The sequence below is a fragment of the Taurulus bubalis genome (assembly GCF_910589615.1).
Source record: "Taurulus bubalis genome assembly, chromosome: 9".
Classification (NCBI taxonomy): Eukaryota; Metazoa; Chordata; class Actinopteri; order Perciformes; family Cottidae; genus Taurulus; species Taurulus bubalis.
The window spans coordinates 18,590,613-18,604,946 of record NC_136597.1 but is presented as its reverse complement, the minus strand read 5'-3'; the positions used below and the strand labels follow the sequence as shown (position 1 = coordinate 18,604,946).

The following is a 14,334-nucleotide window of genomic DNA, read 5'->3' as shown; positions in this document are numbered from 1 at the left end:
TTAATATCCCTTTAAACGGCACTGCAGTTTTGCCAAACAGCTAAAAATACTTGCAACGGTTACAGTGAAGAAAAAAAGAAGCTCTGAAATATTTACTCAAATCAGGTTAAGAGTACATTGAGCTTTTTTGTTTTTGTTGTTTTTTGTTAAAGATTATTATTTTTTTTTTTAGGAAGAATTGTAAAATCAGTAGTTTGACACAGGTGTTTTTTGTTAATCCCAATAAAAGGTAGCATTCATGATAATAATAATAATAAGCCTAACATTCTAATATTTTTTATATTGTAAATGCTGATGTATAAGTCCCAATCTTATTTTTAAAAAAAACTAATAATTTAAGCTGTCATTTAGTATGTCTTGGGGCATTATTCCATTGATGTGGTTGATAATAATGTTACTTGAACACGTTTATTTTACAAGCATGTACATTTTCCCTGAAATGAAAACAGATGCAATGTAGATTGAATACAGTAGAATGATTTTTACATTGAAAACGCTGCTCCCTGGTGGCCAAATGTGACTTTCAAGAATGTCCAGACAAACAGGACATGAGCCATACAAGTGACGCTCGGCTTTCCATAAATGCAACATGTAATGAATTGAGTGTGTTGCTTCAATAAGTACGCAAACTATTTAAAATATCCCAAAATACTGGTGACACTCAATAAAGATACACTCCATATCATGTTCATCAATATTTGACAAGCAAAATAACTAAATAAAGGCCAAATTAAATATCACACGAATCATGAGGCAAACAGTTAAGTACAAGGGTTCTGTGTCCTGGGGATGTCCACTGTCATTTGGTCTGAAACAAAAACAAACAACATTGCTGTTAGATTGCCGTTGTATGACAGACCTGATGTGGGGAGAAACACACATGACTGATCAGAGAATACTATTACCTTCTCATCTATACTTTGTCCAAGCCCAGCTCTTCAGGTGTAGGGATGCCGAGCTCGGATAATGTTGGCTTTAGCTCTTGGACCAGATACGGGTAGATGTCTTTATGAGGGCCGGATTTATCCTGAGGAAATTACAAACATTAAAACCCATTAATCATTCACCTGTGACTTCCAACAAGCAAAAGATGCTGATTGGCAACATTCCCCCACAAAAAATATTACCGAGCTCAGGAGGTGCCCTTTTTCTCTCTCACCTTCACAGCTTCCAAAATGCGGATGGCGCTGGCCAAGTCGTCTAACCTCCGACAGGCTCTCAGTGCTGCCTCGAGAATCTTTGGCTCAGGTACCAGATCGTAACCAATCAATGTGTTCATCCCTGAAAGAAGAAATTACATCTTTTAAATTGGAGAACAGAGACAGAATTGAACCCTTTTACTTAGCATTAATTTACTCTGTGGCTTAAAAGGATAGGGTTGGCGATATTCTATTCTTCAGATAGACCAAAACCATGGATGAACCACTAAAACAAAATTTCTGCAGTAAAAGTCTGACGGCCTGTACCGCACAGATTACAATAAATTAGCCACACAGTTACTGGATGACATGCTCCTTCATTTACAACAAATTAGTTGAGTTGATCCCAGACACACCATCATGGTCCTAAAAATACTCACAAGTGCGTTTGTGTAAATGTGTTTTTACCCGACTAGACTGGTTTACAATAAAATAGTTCCCTAATAATTGCACGATTTACTTGAGAAATGTTTTTGCAAAAGCCTAAAGTGCCAAGATGTTTAAGGAAATTACGGAGTGTTTTCAAAACTATTTGTGAAATTGCAAACTAACCACACTTGCAACACTACTTCCGGCAGAGCTTCAACCACTAGGATCTTTGTCACTGCATAGTGAGGTAAACAGTAAAAATATATAGTGTTCATGGTACAAAATAATTACCATCACACAGTACTGTTCTCTGTCTGAGAGTAGCCTGAACCAAGAATGATGCTCTGGATCTCAAATAGAGAACCTTTAAATGACAAAACAAAATGACGCTGGGATTGAACGTACATGGGGCTGTCACCCACATTAAAGTATCTAGAGACAAAAGTTATCGTGGCACACTGATGCCATTTACCGACAGATCAGTATGTCACTCATTAAAAAATGAATGCACATTTTATGAAAATAAAAAATTTAATTTTTTTGTTAATCTTACTTCGATAAAGTTTACGGTGTACTTTCTTAAAGTAAGATCTCATCACAGATTTGCTCCAAATCTCCGATGAAACCAAATCTTTACTAATGGTTAACTCATGGTAAATATTGTATTATCGTATAAAAAAAAATCTTAAAGCTTAACGGGTGACAACAACTTACGTTAACCCCTGCAATAACCATTTGACCTTTTGTATAGAGTCTTAAGTTTCACTGTCTGTCATCCACAAACATACCTTTTCTCAGCTCCCATGCGTCAATGTCTGACTTGTTGAAATAGGTGATCCAGCGGGCATCAAACTCCTCATCGGTCTCTTGCTTCCCATGAGAGTAACACCTCAAGGCCAAAACAGCTGCGTGATGAAAACAACTTTCAGTTAGACAACCGGTTCCCCAATAAAATATAGCTTTCACAATAGTGTCAGGTAATGTATAAGGGCACAAACAGTCACGGGCGAGTGCTCTATGGTGAGTGAAGTGGGTGAGGCCACATGCTGTCTAGTAATGTAATGCATCTGGATCATTGCCTGCGTCCTGATGTGACCTATCTGCTGCACCCACCAGCGTGAATACACTCTGGCAAACAGGACGTTTCTAGTGCTTGTGATATATTGAAGAGAATGCGGGAATCAGACGATTGACGTTTAGTTGACGTAAGATGCAATTGTAATAATGCATCTAACGTTGCAGCTGCACCTCCCTGACATACAGACAATGTAGCTAAGGGTGAGCTAATATATAGATTAACTAGAGTTACACGTTTCCTGTCTTGTGCCAAACTATAACTTGGTGTCCAGAGCACACTGGCGACTAGCAGTTACTTGGCTGAACAGATAAACTAACTAACTAACTAGTGATAACTAACCTAGTTAGACTGTTAGCACTAGCAGCAGAAACACAGGCCCCAGTTGGAGTCTATGGACTGGGTCACGGCAAGGACAACGACACCGGCGAGCTCCACACGGACACATTTCACCTTCAGCACACATTCAGCTTTTATGGGCATTTGCAGTATTGATCACACGTCTACATAATTTGACTGAAACATATGCACGTTTGACAGAAAGACGTGCTATATTTCAGCTAACGTGAGCTATCTTAGCCGTGCGGCTTCCGTTTAAACCTCGCCTGTTCAATTTCAGGAGCAACCAAATTACAAAATAACATTGAGAGGTGAATAAATACCTTTACACCCCGGATGCGTGCGGGTTAAACTCCGGACACCGGAGACAGAGAGTCGGGCGGCGGCTCTGAACATGATGGGGGACAGTCAGCTAGCTACTCGACACGAACCGGTGAGAGTTTAAACGAGGAAGCTAGCTAGCGCTCCGTGGCCTCGACCGTCACGTCCGCGACCGTTCTGCGCATGCGCGAATGGGTTCTGATCTGATTTTGATCCAGAAATACTGTAATATAAGGAAGTGCCATGCCTTTTAAAACAAATATTTGTTCCGACAATGTTTTAAGAAGAGTTTCCCTAAAGGAACTGGGTCAACATGTTCATACATGCATTATGATTCTCACTGAAAAGTCAAGTAATTAAGGGATATTGTATGTACATGTATATCATTATGACATTACTTGTGAATACAATGTGCTGTAATTCTCGAACCTATGACCCCAATCATTAGTACCACACACACTAGTGCCGACAGCAATATCAGATTTTTTGGGGGGTTTACATAGAATCAAGTGTTATAATCCCCAAACTTGTGGTGTTGGATACTATTTTTCCATTTCACTGTGTTGCATTCCATTATAGCACTCAGGTCTGCAAGGTGACATGTTTTGGAGGACAGATTGTAACCCCAAAACACAAAAAACGTAGATCTAAATTAACTGACTGCATACAGGTGGTGATGTGCCTAAACTAGGTCTGTCTCTGTTCAAATTTCCAGATTTAGAAGTTTAAAGTGCTTCTACCTTAAGGGATTTGATTCAAATTAAAAATGTGTAGGCACTCCAACACCGAAAAAAAACATCAAAGTTTGTATGAAGTTAATTTATTTCAGTGATGTTATATCCGTAAAAAGGTACAGCATCATTGTGAAAAAAATCCTCAACCTCTAATCCTATCCATGACAATGTCCATGATTTTCCTCCAAAAGTAGAAAAACAAAATAATGATACAAACCCTGATGTTTATATTTACAATGACTGTGACCAACTTTGCACATGTGTTGTTACCAATCATTCAAAGTACCCCTTTATTCATTCTCAGTGGAGCTGTGCACTGATGCAAACTGTAGATCATGATTATCCAGTTTTTGCTTTCGGAGGAAGATGCAATTGTCCACTCTAGTGGTGGAAAACTGTACATTAACATTAAAATATAAAAGTTGAAATTCAGGGTATCATATTTTAGATAACAAAAAGTCGTGATAAAATAACTCTCATTTCCAGCCTAATATAATATATAAGACATATAGTATATGTTAATGTTATGATCTTTCATATGCTGTAGTCAGACTTTCATGGAGACGTTTATGGAGAACATTCAGTCATCCAGACAGACTCTCTTTGCTGTATGCTGCGAGGAGGGACTGTGAGCTGTCCTGGTCAGACCTCTATGTCTCTCTGCGTCCTCTGTGGGAACACTCTGGGTCTGCGGGGGTTGATATCCAGGCTCCTGGGGATCCAGAGGGTCTTTAGAGAGCAGGATACAGATAGCAGGAACCGTCCTCTGCATGGTTATACCTGCTGCTCCCTGTTGTGGACTCTCCCAGACCTCATTCACTGTCTTGTGGTAGAGCTTGGACACCTGGTGGAGTTCTCCCACTTTACGTTTCAGAATCTCCACACAGGTGATGGTCTTGGTGACTCCTCTTCCTGAGCCAGTGAAGACCACTTGTCTCAGGGATGTCCCATTGCTGTCTCTCCCCTCCTCTTGCATGCGAGCTGTTGCAAAGCGCAGCAGATTGCGGATCTTGCTTCCTTCTTTCACTCGCATGTGCAGGATGTCTGCTGCTAGGCCAGGGATCGGATAGGGACTGCTGTCCTCAGTGCGGCTGACTCTCCTGAAGTTGCTCTGGCCAACTTTTGGAGAAAAAGACGAAGATGGGACATCAGGGTCGGATGCAGCAGACTGCAGCTCCATCACTGTGCTGCTTGTAGCATTTGAACTCCTCGTCTGACCCCTGGGTTCAGTCATTGTTTTTTGAGAGCGGTGGAATAACAGCGCAGAATGTGGATTCTGAGCCTTCAGCCTTGGATTATTTGCATACATCCCTTGAGATCAGAAACACGTTTCTTATTATTTCAGAAACTAAAAATTGATCAGCCTTGTAATCCAAAAAAATGGTGACTTATCCTGATCTTCTCTCTGTTCTTTGTACTGCATTTCCATTTTGTCTTCTGAGCACTGAGATGACAGCCAGTATGAAGAGAGTATTTCTTCCTCTAATCCCATTGACGTGAAGGAAAGGATGTCCTTGCTCTATTCAGCACTGAGGACAGCTGATGCCAACAAACACATATGAGGCTCAGAGAGCGACATGTAGAGTGGGACAAAGTGCTCTTAAAGGCACATGCAACATTTAATAATGTCTGTCACATTCTAGTTTGTTGGTTTTTGAGGGTAGCTTTTGTTAAACCCTAAAGGGCTCAGAAATTATATTTGTCCATGTGAACGCTTGAATTATATGGATGAATTAACATGAGTTAATGAGATTTAACAAGGCGTGCAGTTGAAACAACCCTTTGTTTCAACTGAATTGGTTTGGATTGTTGACATTCTTAATGTGCCTTGCATATAATGTGCCAAACAATCTCACTGGGGTGAAGATATTCAGAAATAATACAATAGTTATGTCAACATATCATGGCTTTCGAGACGACTCTTCCTCTACATTTTCATCAGAGAGCCATATGGTCCTTGGAAAATGTCTTGCTTTGGGCTATCGCAGCAACTTCACAGTTCTCCTCCCTTCAGTCCATCGCCTGCTGGGCTGACCCAGAAAATGCCTGCTACCTCATTTGTGCCTCTTTTGAGTCAAGGACATTTCTAAGGACAATCATACCTTGGAGCTGCAACTTCTTGTTTTTGCCAAACCAGAACTTGTAAGAATATATTCAGTATACAGATGCAAACAGAGGTGTTTTCCTCAAGGCTTTCTTTAGAGAAGCCGTGTCAAGGGAAGAGGTGGGGAGGCAGCTGTGGGGCTCATATGGAACCACTATACTGTTATAATGGTGCATTTCTGCCTCACAGGATGGGATGCACCCCGTGATATTCACTGACTTGAACAATGAGCACAAATGTGTTGTTCTCAGTGGTGTCAATATAGTTCAGAGCAAAATGCAATTTGTTCCCAAGAGAATAAGCCACTGTCCATAAATGTCAATAAAATATATGTTTCCTGGACATCATGCAAATATTTGTAAAGCATTTGGATGATATAGCTGCATGTGCCTTAAAAAGCTTCTTTTAATTTTTTTTTATTAAAGCACATAATTCATTTTAGTGTGTGACTCCTGTGACACATCTGGTGTGTTTGGCAGTTGTCTCATTTTGTTTTCCCTAAAGTAGAATGTAGCACATGCTTGTATCAACACCCATGTTTTGAATGTGATGACAATACTTTCTCATTTAAACATCTGTGCTAATCTCTCATTTACAGACATTTAGAAATATAATCATTATGGTGTCTTATTGGCTCTGTGTGTGCAATGAAACAGCCCTCAGTAGTTGTTGTTGTTACACTTCCATCTTGTGGTACAAAACTAGTAATACATGAATAAAAAGTGGCCCTTCGAGCTGTAGAAGTAAAATATTTGATCTGTTGAGCAAAATCAGCAGATAATGAAAATATAAATTTATAAAAGAATGCACAGTACAAAACGTACAAAATATATGTTTATAACATAGGGTTATAACACATTTAAATGACACCAGACTGTAAATAAAGACATAAGGCAAATAAGCTTTCCAGGTGAAGGTCAAAACGAATCAGTCGAATATTTCCACCAAGAGAGAAGAGAGGCCCTCTTCATTTTTGTGGTGGTATTCCCTCCTTTGAGTTAGCGTATCTCATTCAAACAAACAAAAGCTGTTTTTATATTCACTTGTCGAACCATAAGTCGTGTTTAGCCACAAATAAATAAATCTACTTTCCGTTTAAATGAAATCTGCACTTAGCATGATCATATCATAAATCATTTTTTTGTTTTCTCAGCACGGTTCGAAGCAATTACTTGTAGAATGGCCCTGTGGATCCTGGCTTCCTGAGTGTTGATGTGGACATCTCCTACCTGTCCATTCTCATACCTGAGAAAGACACAAGCAAGAACAGTGTAGAAATCTGCACTATAGTCTGACAATGCATCATTACCCTGAGAGGCAGAAAAGCTTCATGTGGTACTCACACAAAGAGGAAACGTGTGCACACATGGTTGGATACTGGACACACCCAGATGTTCCTGTGTTTTTGAAGATCCTTTGAAGTTACGACTGTCAAAACATGCAGACAACTTTTATAAAACTCTGTCACAAAATCATTCCTAAATGTTATCAAATCATGCATGCTTTTTGTAACACGTATTTGTATCACAAATGTACCTTCACAAAGAGCAATGCAGTTTAGATTCCTGTTTTGCAGAAACCTGGCGCGCCCTTGCTGGTCCTAAGACCAGGAGAGCATACAGGGTGAGATACGACAAACAAGAGAAGACAGAGTGCAACTAGACACATTGTAGACAAATGTGAAATTGATCTACCTGTTTGATTTTGTTTATTTGGTTGTGTTTCTTTCTGAGTTCTTCTTTGGTGGGCATGTGGTGTCGCCCTTTACCCATCTCTGCGCAAACAGGATAGCTCAGTTAAACAAAAAAACATGCTAGAATCAATAAATAATGGGATACATTTTGTGTGGTGAAAATTATTATAGTGTGTATTAATACCAGAGTATCCAAATGATATGCTTGAGATCGGACTCAGATAGATTCCTTTCCCATATGCAGCTCCATGAAGCTTAAAGAAGACAATGTGAACACTAATGCATTATTTCAATTCAAATCCTAAAAGTTTCATAGGTCTAATGTACAATCCAAGTCTAAGAAGATCAACTCCAAAGTCTGTTCAAATCTCAAGTGTGACATGACATTCAACTTAAAGACTAATTTGAATTTAGCTCAAGGAATATGAAACCCTTTTGTATTTGTACCTGTAATTTTGTACAAGAGGCATTAATCAGCCCATTTCTCAAAATAGAGTGCCAGTTTTCAATGTGGGAACCACTGAAAGTAGAGACAATGTGGGGTATAAGCATATAGCAAGGATCACATTCTGTATGTATGTTGTATTAATATGAAGGTTTTACATTCTGGCACAGCTTTGATTTTACTCACTGGAAAGCAAAGGTGCTGCCATAAAGTTTCTTGGCAGTTTGAAAGCGAGCTTCTTTGGATGGAGGGCTGCTGATCAACAGGAACTGATGCGGTGTGTGCATGAACGTCAGTTGCTAACGTGGAAAAAAAGTGATCAAAAGAGAGCACAAACTAAATACAATTAAACTGTATACAACTGTGTACAACTTACTTTTTTGTATAATATTTGGACTACTATAAATCAAATTTGAACTACTATAAATCATGCAACTACTGATTTAAGACGGCATTATCTAACTGTGAACTGCTCTATCATACCCCATTCGGTGGAAGCTTGACAATGTGTGATCTGTTGCTTGCTAAAATCCTGTTGTCAAACATACAAACACACATAAATTTAAGAAACATTCGGATTTGATAACATATCAAAATATGTTTAAATATAAATAGAGACACTCACCATTGTAGTAAGGGATGAGCGAGAGGGTCTATCTTGTCCATCTGATTCTTTATTTCAGAATAAGGACCCTGCATATGATAAAAAATACAATTTCACTCTTCTGATATTAATGCGGCTGTCGAAGAAACATTCACCAGCTGTCAGATTATTCTCAGATGAGGAGAATCAGATATGAATTTTGAAAAAAAAATCTTGAGTGTAGGATTTATTTAAAAACCAGTCACCTGTGACATCCTCCTGATTAACAAAACACTGTCCAGCGCTTTTTGCAGCCTGTCGTAGCTCTTGCTCTGCCAAAACAAAACAATAGATTATTCCATCAATACAATACATATGATATATTGAATAGTTCTCAACAAATCAAGTTATTCATAATTTTAGCTGATACCTTAGGACTAAAGGCCAGGGTTTTGGGGTTGCATGGATCAACAACAGAGGGGAACGGTTCAAATATGAGGCTCTTGCGTGAGGACTGAAGGGCCGCTCTGCACATGGCCACCAGCAGGTCAACTACCTGTAGAACAACAATCACTGCAACACATCAATCTCACATTATGATCACCAAGACAACCCTCTCAAAGTATGTATGTGTGTTACACACCTCTGCACCAGTGGCAACCTCCTCCGTAGCTCCAGACATAACACCCAACGTATAAAAGGAAAACACACAAAGCTCCCTGGTGCAAACTGCTGGCTACAAACAAACAAACACACACACACACACACACACACACACACACACACACACACACACACACACACACACACACACAACAAAATAGTAACAATATATTAGCAGTCAACATCTGCATTTGTGTGTTGCACCCAAATATATGTCTTTGGAGGAGTGTACCTTTAACATGGGGCCATTCTGAAACACATGTCGCTCATCACAGACAACGCAGTATTCGTTAAGCGTGGGGAGTCTCTGCTCAGCATACCTCATTAACTGTGAACACAATGAAATACATGATTATAGACTTTGCGTTCCATCTTGCTGCTTAACATGAGCTAAACCTAAAATTAAAATTGTGGCATCACACTGGATGTGGAAAAGGCATATTACAACCATGAGCACAAGCTTGATTATTAATGCAGTTACTCTTTAATTCCCCCCTCTGATAAAATATCACAGTATTTGGGCTCTTGACTTCTGCTGCTGTCAGGCTGCACAACCAGCTGAGCTCCCAGTAGATCACAAAAAATAAACACTTCAATCACTTTGGTCACTTTAACCACCTCAACTGTGCAATATAAATACATTGCATTCTGTCTGTATGTATCATATTGTTATTGTGCATCCTTTACTGTTTTTATTACGGTTTTGCTGTTTATTTACATTACTGCTTTTATTTTAATTTTACTATGTCTCTTGTGTGCACTTTACCCGTTTGCTGCTGTAATCCTGCAAATGTCCCCACTGCGGGACTAATAAAAGAATATCTAATCTAATCTAATCTAATTGTATTCTTTACCTGGACCAAGAAGCCGTGCTGCAGAGTTGGGGTGGTCTTACAGTGTCTGATGGCCTGGGAGGAGAAGAGCAGCTCCATCAGCTGTTTGGTACTAAGCTGTGTTGATGACTTGACTGCTGACACCGCCACCCTCTGTGGAGGAAGGGGCACGAACACTTTGTATTAAGCATTTCGAGAATGTAATGAGTAATAGAGAGAGAAAGACTTGGGAAGAAAGCACACACAGCAGAAACCATATAAACTCTTAAATTCACCTTTCCACTGGGTGTGTAGGTGAAGAGCTCTCCGGTGGGATTCTTGATGGCGTAGGATGTTGTGTGATTTGTGAAACGATTCATCGCTGGTGAAATGATCTTAGCTTTCAGAGTGGGCTCACTGGACCTGCTCACGGTGAGTGAGGAAGCAGTGAATAGAGACTTCACACAGAATCAGCAACAGAACTGCTGGATTCATTAGATTGTCACATACTTTGATGGTGGGAGCCAGATGTTAAGTCTTGCACGAAATTTCTTGATGGTTCCACTTGGTCTGAACCAGCTGTGTCTTCGCTTCTGTCGGACAACGACGTTATCATTGATCAGATGTTGCCACTCGTGAGATAAGAAGACTGTGAGAACACTGAGAGACAGAAATGAAGAGTTATGAATAGGCTATGAATACTATAGGTAGGGCTTCAAATCTTCATCCATAATTGAACAAAAAAGTGTATCATCTAAAAAGTGACATCTATAATGATGTGGAGGGGAGCCTTTTACATGAAAATCACACTAATAACACTCACTTCTGTAATTGTTTGCTAAGGCTGAAATTATCGGTGTTGGATGGTTGAAAGACTTCGACTGAAGGCGCTGTAGAGAGAAACATCACTTAATCTGGTGTCACATTAATTTAGGGAATTTAAACAGTAAGCCTGGTTGGCAGCAGTGTTGTTGATGCTCACCAGGTCCGTCCAGATACTGAGAAGGAGAGAGGTTGAGACGGATAACGATGGGCTCTGATGGGTTAATCCTCCAGGCTTTGGCCACTTCCTCCTGTAGACACCACACAGCGCAATCATAGTAAACACAATAAGATGCCACACAAACATGTCAGTATATTGTACTTGAATTGAGCGTATCGTAGAGCTGCCCCGTCGAAGTCCATCAGTCGTCTAATCAGTCGTTTTGACAACAAAGATCTCTTTATTCGATTTGTTCATGTTGAATGACTTATTTCCAAGAAACCAATGAGCTGGTAAACTCAATATTGTAAGTGTTGCTTTTGCATTGGTCTCAGTTTTACAGATCTGTCGTTTAGATCAACGAATTGTATAGTCGACAAAATTGAATGTCAGTCGACTAAAATGTTCTTTAGTCGAGGACAGCCTTAGCGAGTTGTATTAAACTTACATCCAAAACGTTGGCATTTATGTTTAAGTCAACATCCACATCATCAATTGACCCATACTCCCTAGAAGAAGAAAAGGAAGTGGAAATGTAACAATGTATCATAGCAGCAGTATTTCTGTTAAGACCATGAAAAAGATAAGATGTTCTCACCTGATGGAGGCTGCAGTGTCCGAATACAAAGTCCTCACTGCCTCTATGTCAGTCTCAAGCTGAGGGTGGTGAGACAGGTCCGTGGTGCAGGTTTCCTGCCGAGACAAATACTGACACGCTTGCTTTATGGCCCAAGCAGCTCAGCTCCACAGGAGGCTGAGACAGTCACATATTCTTTACAACAGTGGCTAAGAAGATGGCTTTTACTCCTCCTTAAGATATAAAACGTCAGTAACACTTTATTTCCATCAACCTCCATTTTCTATTTTGCATACGCAGCATATAGACAACTAAAAATGCTTTATAACTGTATCTTACAGTAACACTATAACAGATATAATGAACATTTAAGTATTTGTTACTGTCGTTGACAACTTTATTGGCTTAATACCTGCGTAGCTTAATAAAGGATTAAAATACATAAGATTCAACTGTCTATCATATACATTAATGACGTGTATTTATCAATTTATAAATACTTCTTTATTTTCATAAAGTGTATTTGCTAATACATGCCAGGATAACTCTAGTAAATAACACACTTATAAATAGTTTTAAACATGCTTGTAAATTATTTGTACAGGTGTACAAAAAGCGAATAAATGTTGAGGATTGTTTGCGCTTAATCATATCAAATTAATATGGTATTGTGTGTAGTTGTTCATTTATTCTCTGTTGATGTGTTTGTTATGAATACTAGAAATGATATAATTTCTCCCACTGTATGATAAAAGGCAGTATAACTGTTACCACCAATGTTATAGTGTTATAAACAATTTATTAAGTATATTCTGGAGAAAAGTTTTAAGTATGACTTTAGTCCAAACTTTACTCCACAACATGCAAACCAAAGGGACCCATTGCCATTCCATTATCCAATGACCATCAAAAGCAACCTTTTCTGGAGGTATGTGTGTGATGATAATTGGGATTGTTTTAAAATAACATCCAAGCCACCACAAAGTATTGCTCACAGGGATTCCACACAGGATGTCCTCTGAGTCACTGTCCTCATCAGTTTGGCTCGGTGTCCACTGCTGGCTCTCAGTCTCCTGTCGGGTTAATGGGAGAAACTGTCAATCAAAAGATCCTCTTATTTACACCACTAATTACTCCCTTCTGTCCACCCAAACAAAGTCAACTAACCATGCAGCTGAGACTGCCGCTGATTTCAACACATATTCTGGTCAAACAATTGATCCATCATGAAAAGTGTTCCCAATTAATTCTGACCAACAAATCATTTAATTGGCTGATGATTCCAGTTCTAAAAATAAGAGCTGTATTGACAGTCAATGCAAACAACTTACAACCCTAAATTGCATCCAGACTGCGATATTAAGAATGTAATATGAATATTACATGAATTGGAGAGGAATATTTGGGGCTCATTAAACTCACCATGTGTTCAGTTCTTTGGAACTTCTTCAGCAGAAATCAACAGTCTGCTTCCATCACTGAGACTCACACAATTAAACACTTTTCTGGAAAAAACACATGTGTGACCTAATTAGTTTAGCTACCTCTACATTACACATGTATTAACACATTACTGCCACTAGTTTCTTCACAATGTAAACAATATTTTCATCAACAAGATTCTTCTTATATGCCTCCCTTTATCTCAACATCTAGATTATTGAAAATGCAAATAAAATCATTCAAAAGACGGGAACATGTTTGCTAATAATGTGTTAATGATGTCAGTGGCACAAAGACAAAACAAGCACTTACCTTTCCTTCCTGTGAAGAACTTGAAGTTTCATCATATTCCAAGTGAACAAATAGCGTTTTGGTACATATAAAAAAAATCTCATGTCCACATGTGACGCTACAACAACAAAAACAAGGAATATTCCCGTTTGATGGCAGGACTGCCTGTGTTCGACCGTCCGCTTCCTCTCTGGTTTTGAACAGCAGGAAAAGTCCCACATGTTCAGGCTCGACCTTCAGCGCCACATGATTGGCTGCTGCAGACACTGACGGCCTGATCAGCTGAACCTGGTCCTGATACGGGAGAGTCAGACGAGGAGACTGGCAGCTCCAGGTCTAGTCAAGTGTATGCTCTTATGCACACATACTGTATCTCTGTCCTGTTTGGACGACACAAGTGAAATCCTCCCAACAGCTTGCATATTTCCTCAGTAAAAGAGGAGAAAAGCAAAACTGATCCGTGGATGATACAATCCTCCAGACCAGGAAAGTCATGTTCATGCATCAGTTGTAAGACTGTGGTGAGCACAAAGATGCCTGGTGGCACATTTGAAAGCTGGTGATATGTGTGATGTTTGGCATTTATTAGTCTGCCTGTCGGCCTGCTGTGCTGCAGTCTGACCTTAATCGTCAGTTACCCTTGTTAGCAGTCGCCTGCTGCTCTGCAGTCTGGCCAGATTAGACACTTCTAGGACTGCATACAT

At 39.5% G+C, this 14,334-nt stretch overlaps 3 protein-coding genes across 3 annotated transcripts; all 3 read right to left on the bottom strand.

Moving 5' to 3' along the window:
* Nucleotides 1–335: 335 nt before the first annotated feature.
* Nucleotides 336–3,422, bottom strand: LOC306741992 (cytochrome c oxidase subunit 5A, mitochondrial-like). Its single transcript, XM_079224333.1, has 5 exons — nucleotides 3,306–3,422; nucleotides 2,357–2,473; nucleotides 1,160–1,281; nucleotides 906–1,027; nucleotides 336–808 (listed from the first exon to the last, which is right to left on the bottom strand). The coding sequence occupies exons 1-4, from the start codon at nucleotides 3,376–3,378 to the stop codon at nucleotides 914–916; spliced, it is 426 nt and encodes a 141-aa protein (XP_079080459.1). The 5' UTR covers nucleotides 3,379–3,422; the 3' UTR covers nucleotides 336–808; nucleotides 906–913.
* Nucleotides 3,423–4,617: 1,195 nt separating this feature from the next.
* Nucleotides 4,618–5,271, bottom strand: rpp25a (ribonuclease P/MRP subunit p25, a; the record flags this gene model as incomplete). The annotated part of the gene is made up of 1 exon (XM_079223362.1): nucleotides 4,618–5,271. The coding sequence occupies one exon, from the start codon at nucleotides 5,269–5,271 to the stop codon at nucleotides 4,618–4,620; it is 654 nt and encodes a 217-aa protein (XP_079079488.1).
* Nucleotides 5,272–7,274: 2,003 nt separating this feature from the next.
* On the bottom strand, nucleotides 7,275–14,334 carry LOC306741108 (protein mono-ADP-ribosyltransferase PARP6-like; the record flags this gene model as incomplete). Its single annotated transcript, XM_079223361.1, has 23 exons — nucleotides 7,275–7,386; nucleotides 7,485–7,569; nucleotides 7,678–7,741; nucleotides 7,836–7,915; nucleotides 8,019–8,088; nucleotides 8,282–8,354; nucleotides 8,466–8,578; nucleotides 8,763–8,811; nucleotides 8,905–8,972; nucleotides 9,129–9,194; nucleotides 9,293–9,418; nucleotides 9,506–9,598; nucleotides 9,758–9,853; nucleotides 10,380–10,511; nucleotides 10,634–10,760; nucleotides 10,848–10,997; nucleotides 11,161–11,227; nucleotides 11,320–11,410; nucleotides 11,768–11,828; nucleotides 11,918–12,012; nucleotides 12,892–12,969; nucleotides 13,793–13,924; nucleotides 14,269–14,334. The coding sequence occupies 23 exons, from the start codon at nucleotides 14,332–14,334 to the stop codon at nucleotides 7,275–7,277; spliced, it is 2,094 nt and encodes a 697-aa protein (XP_079079487.1).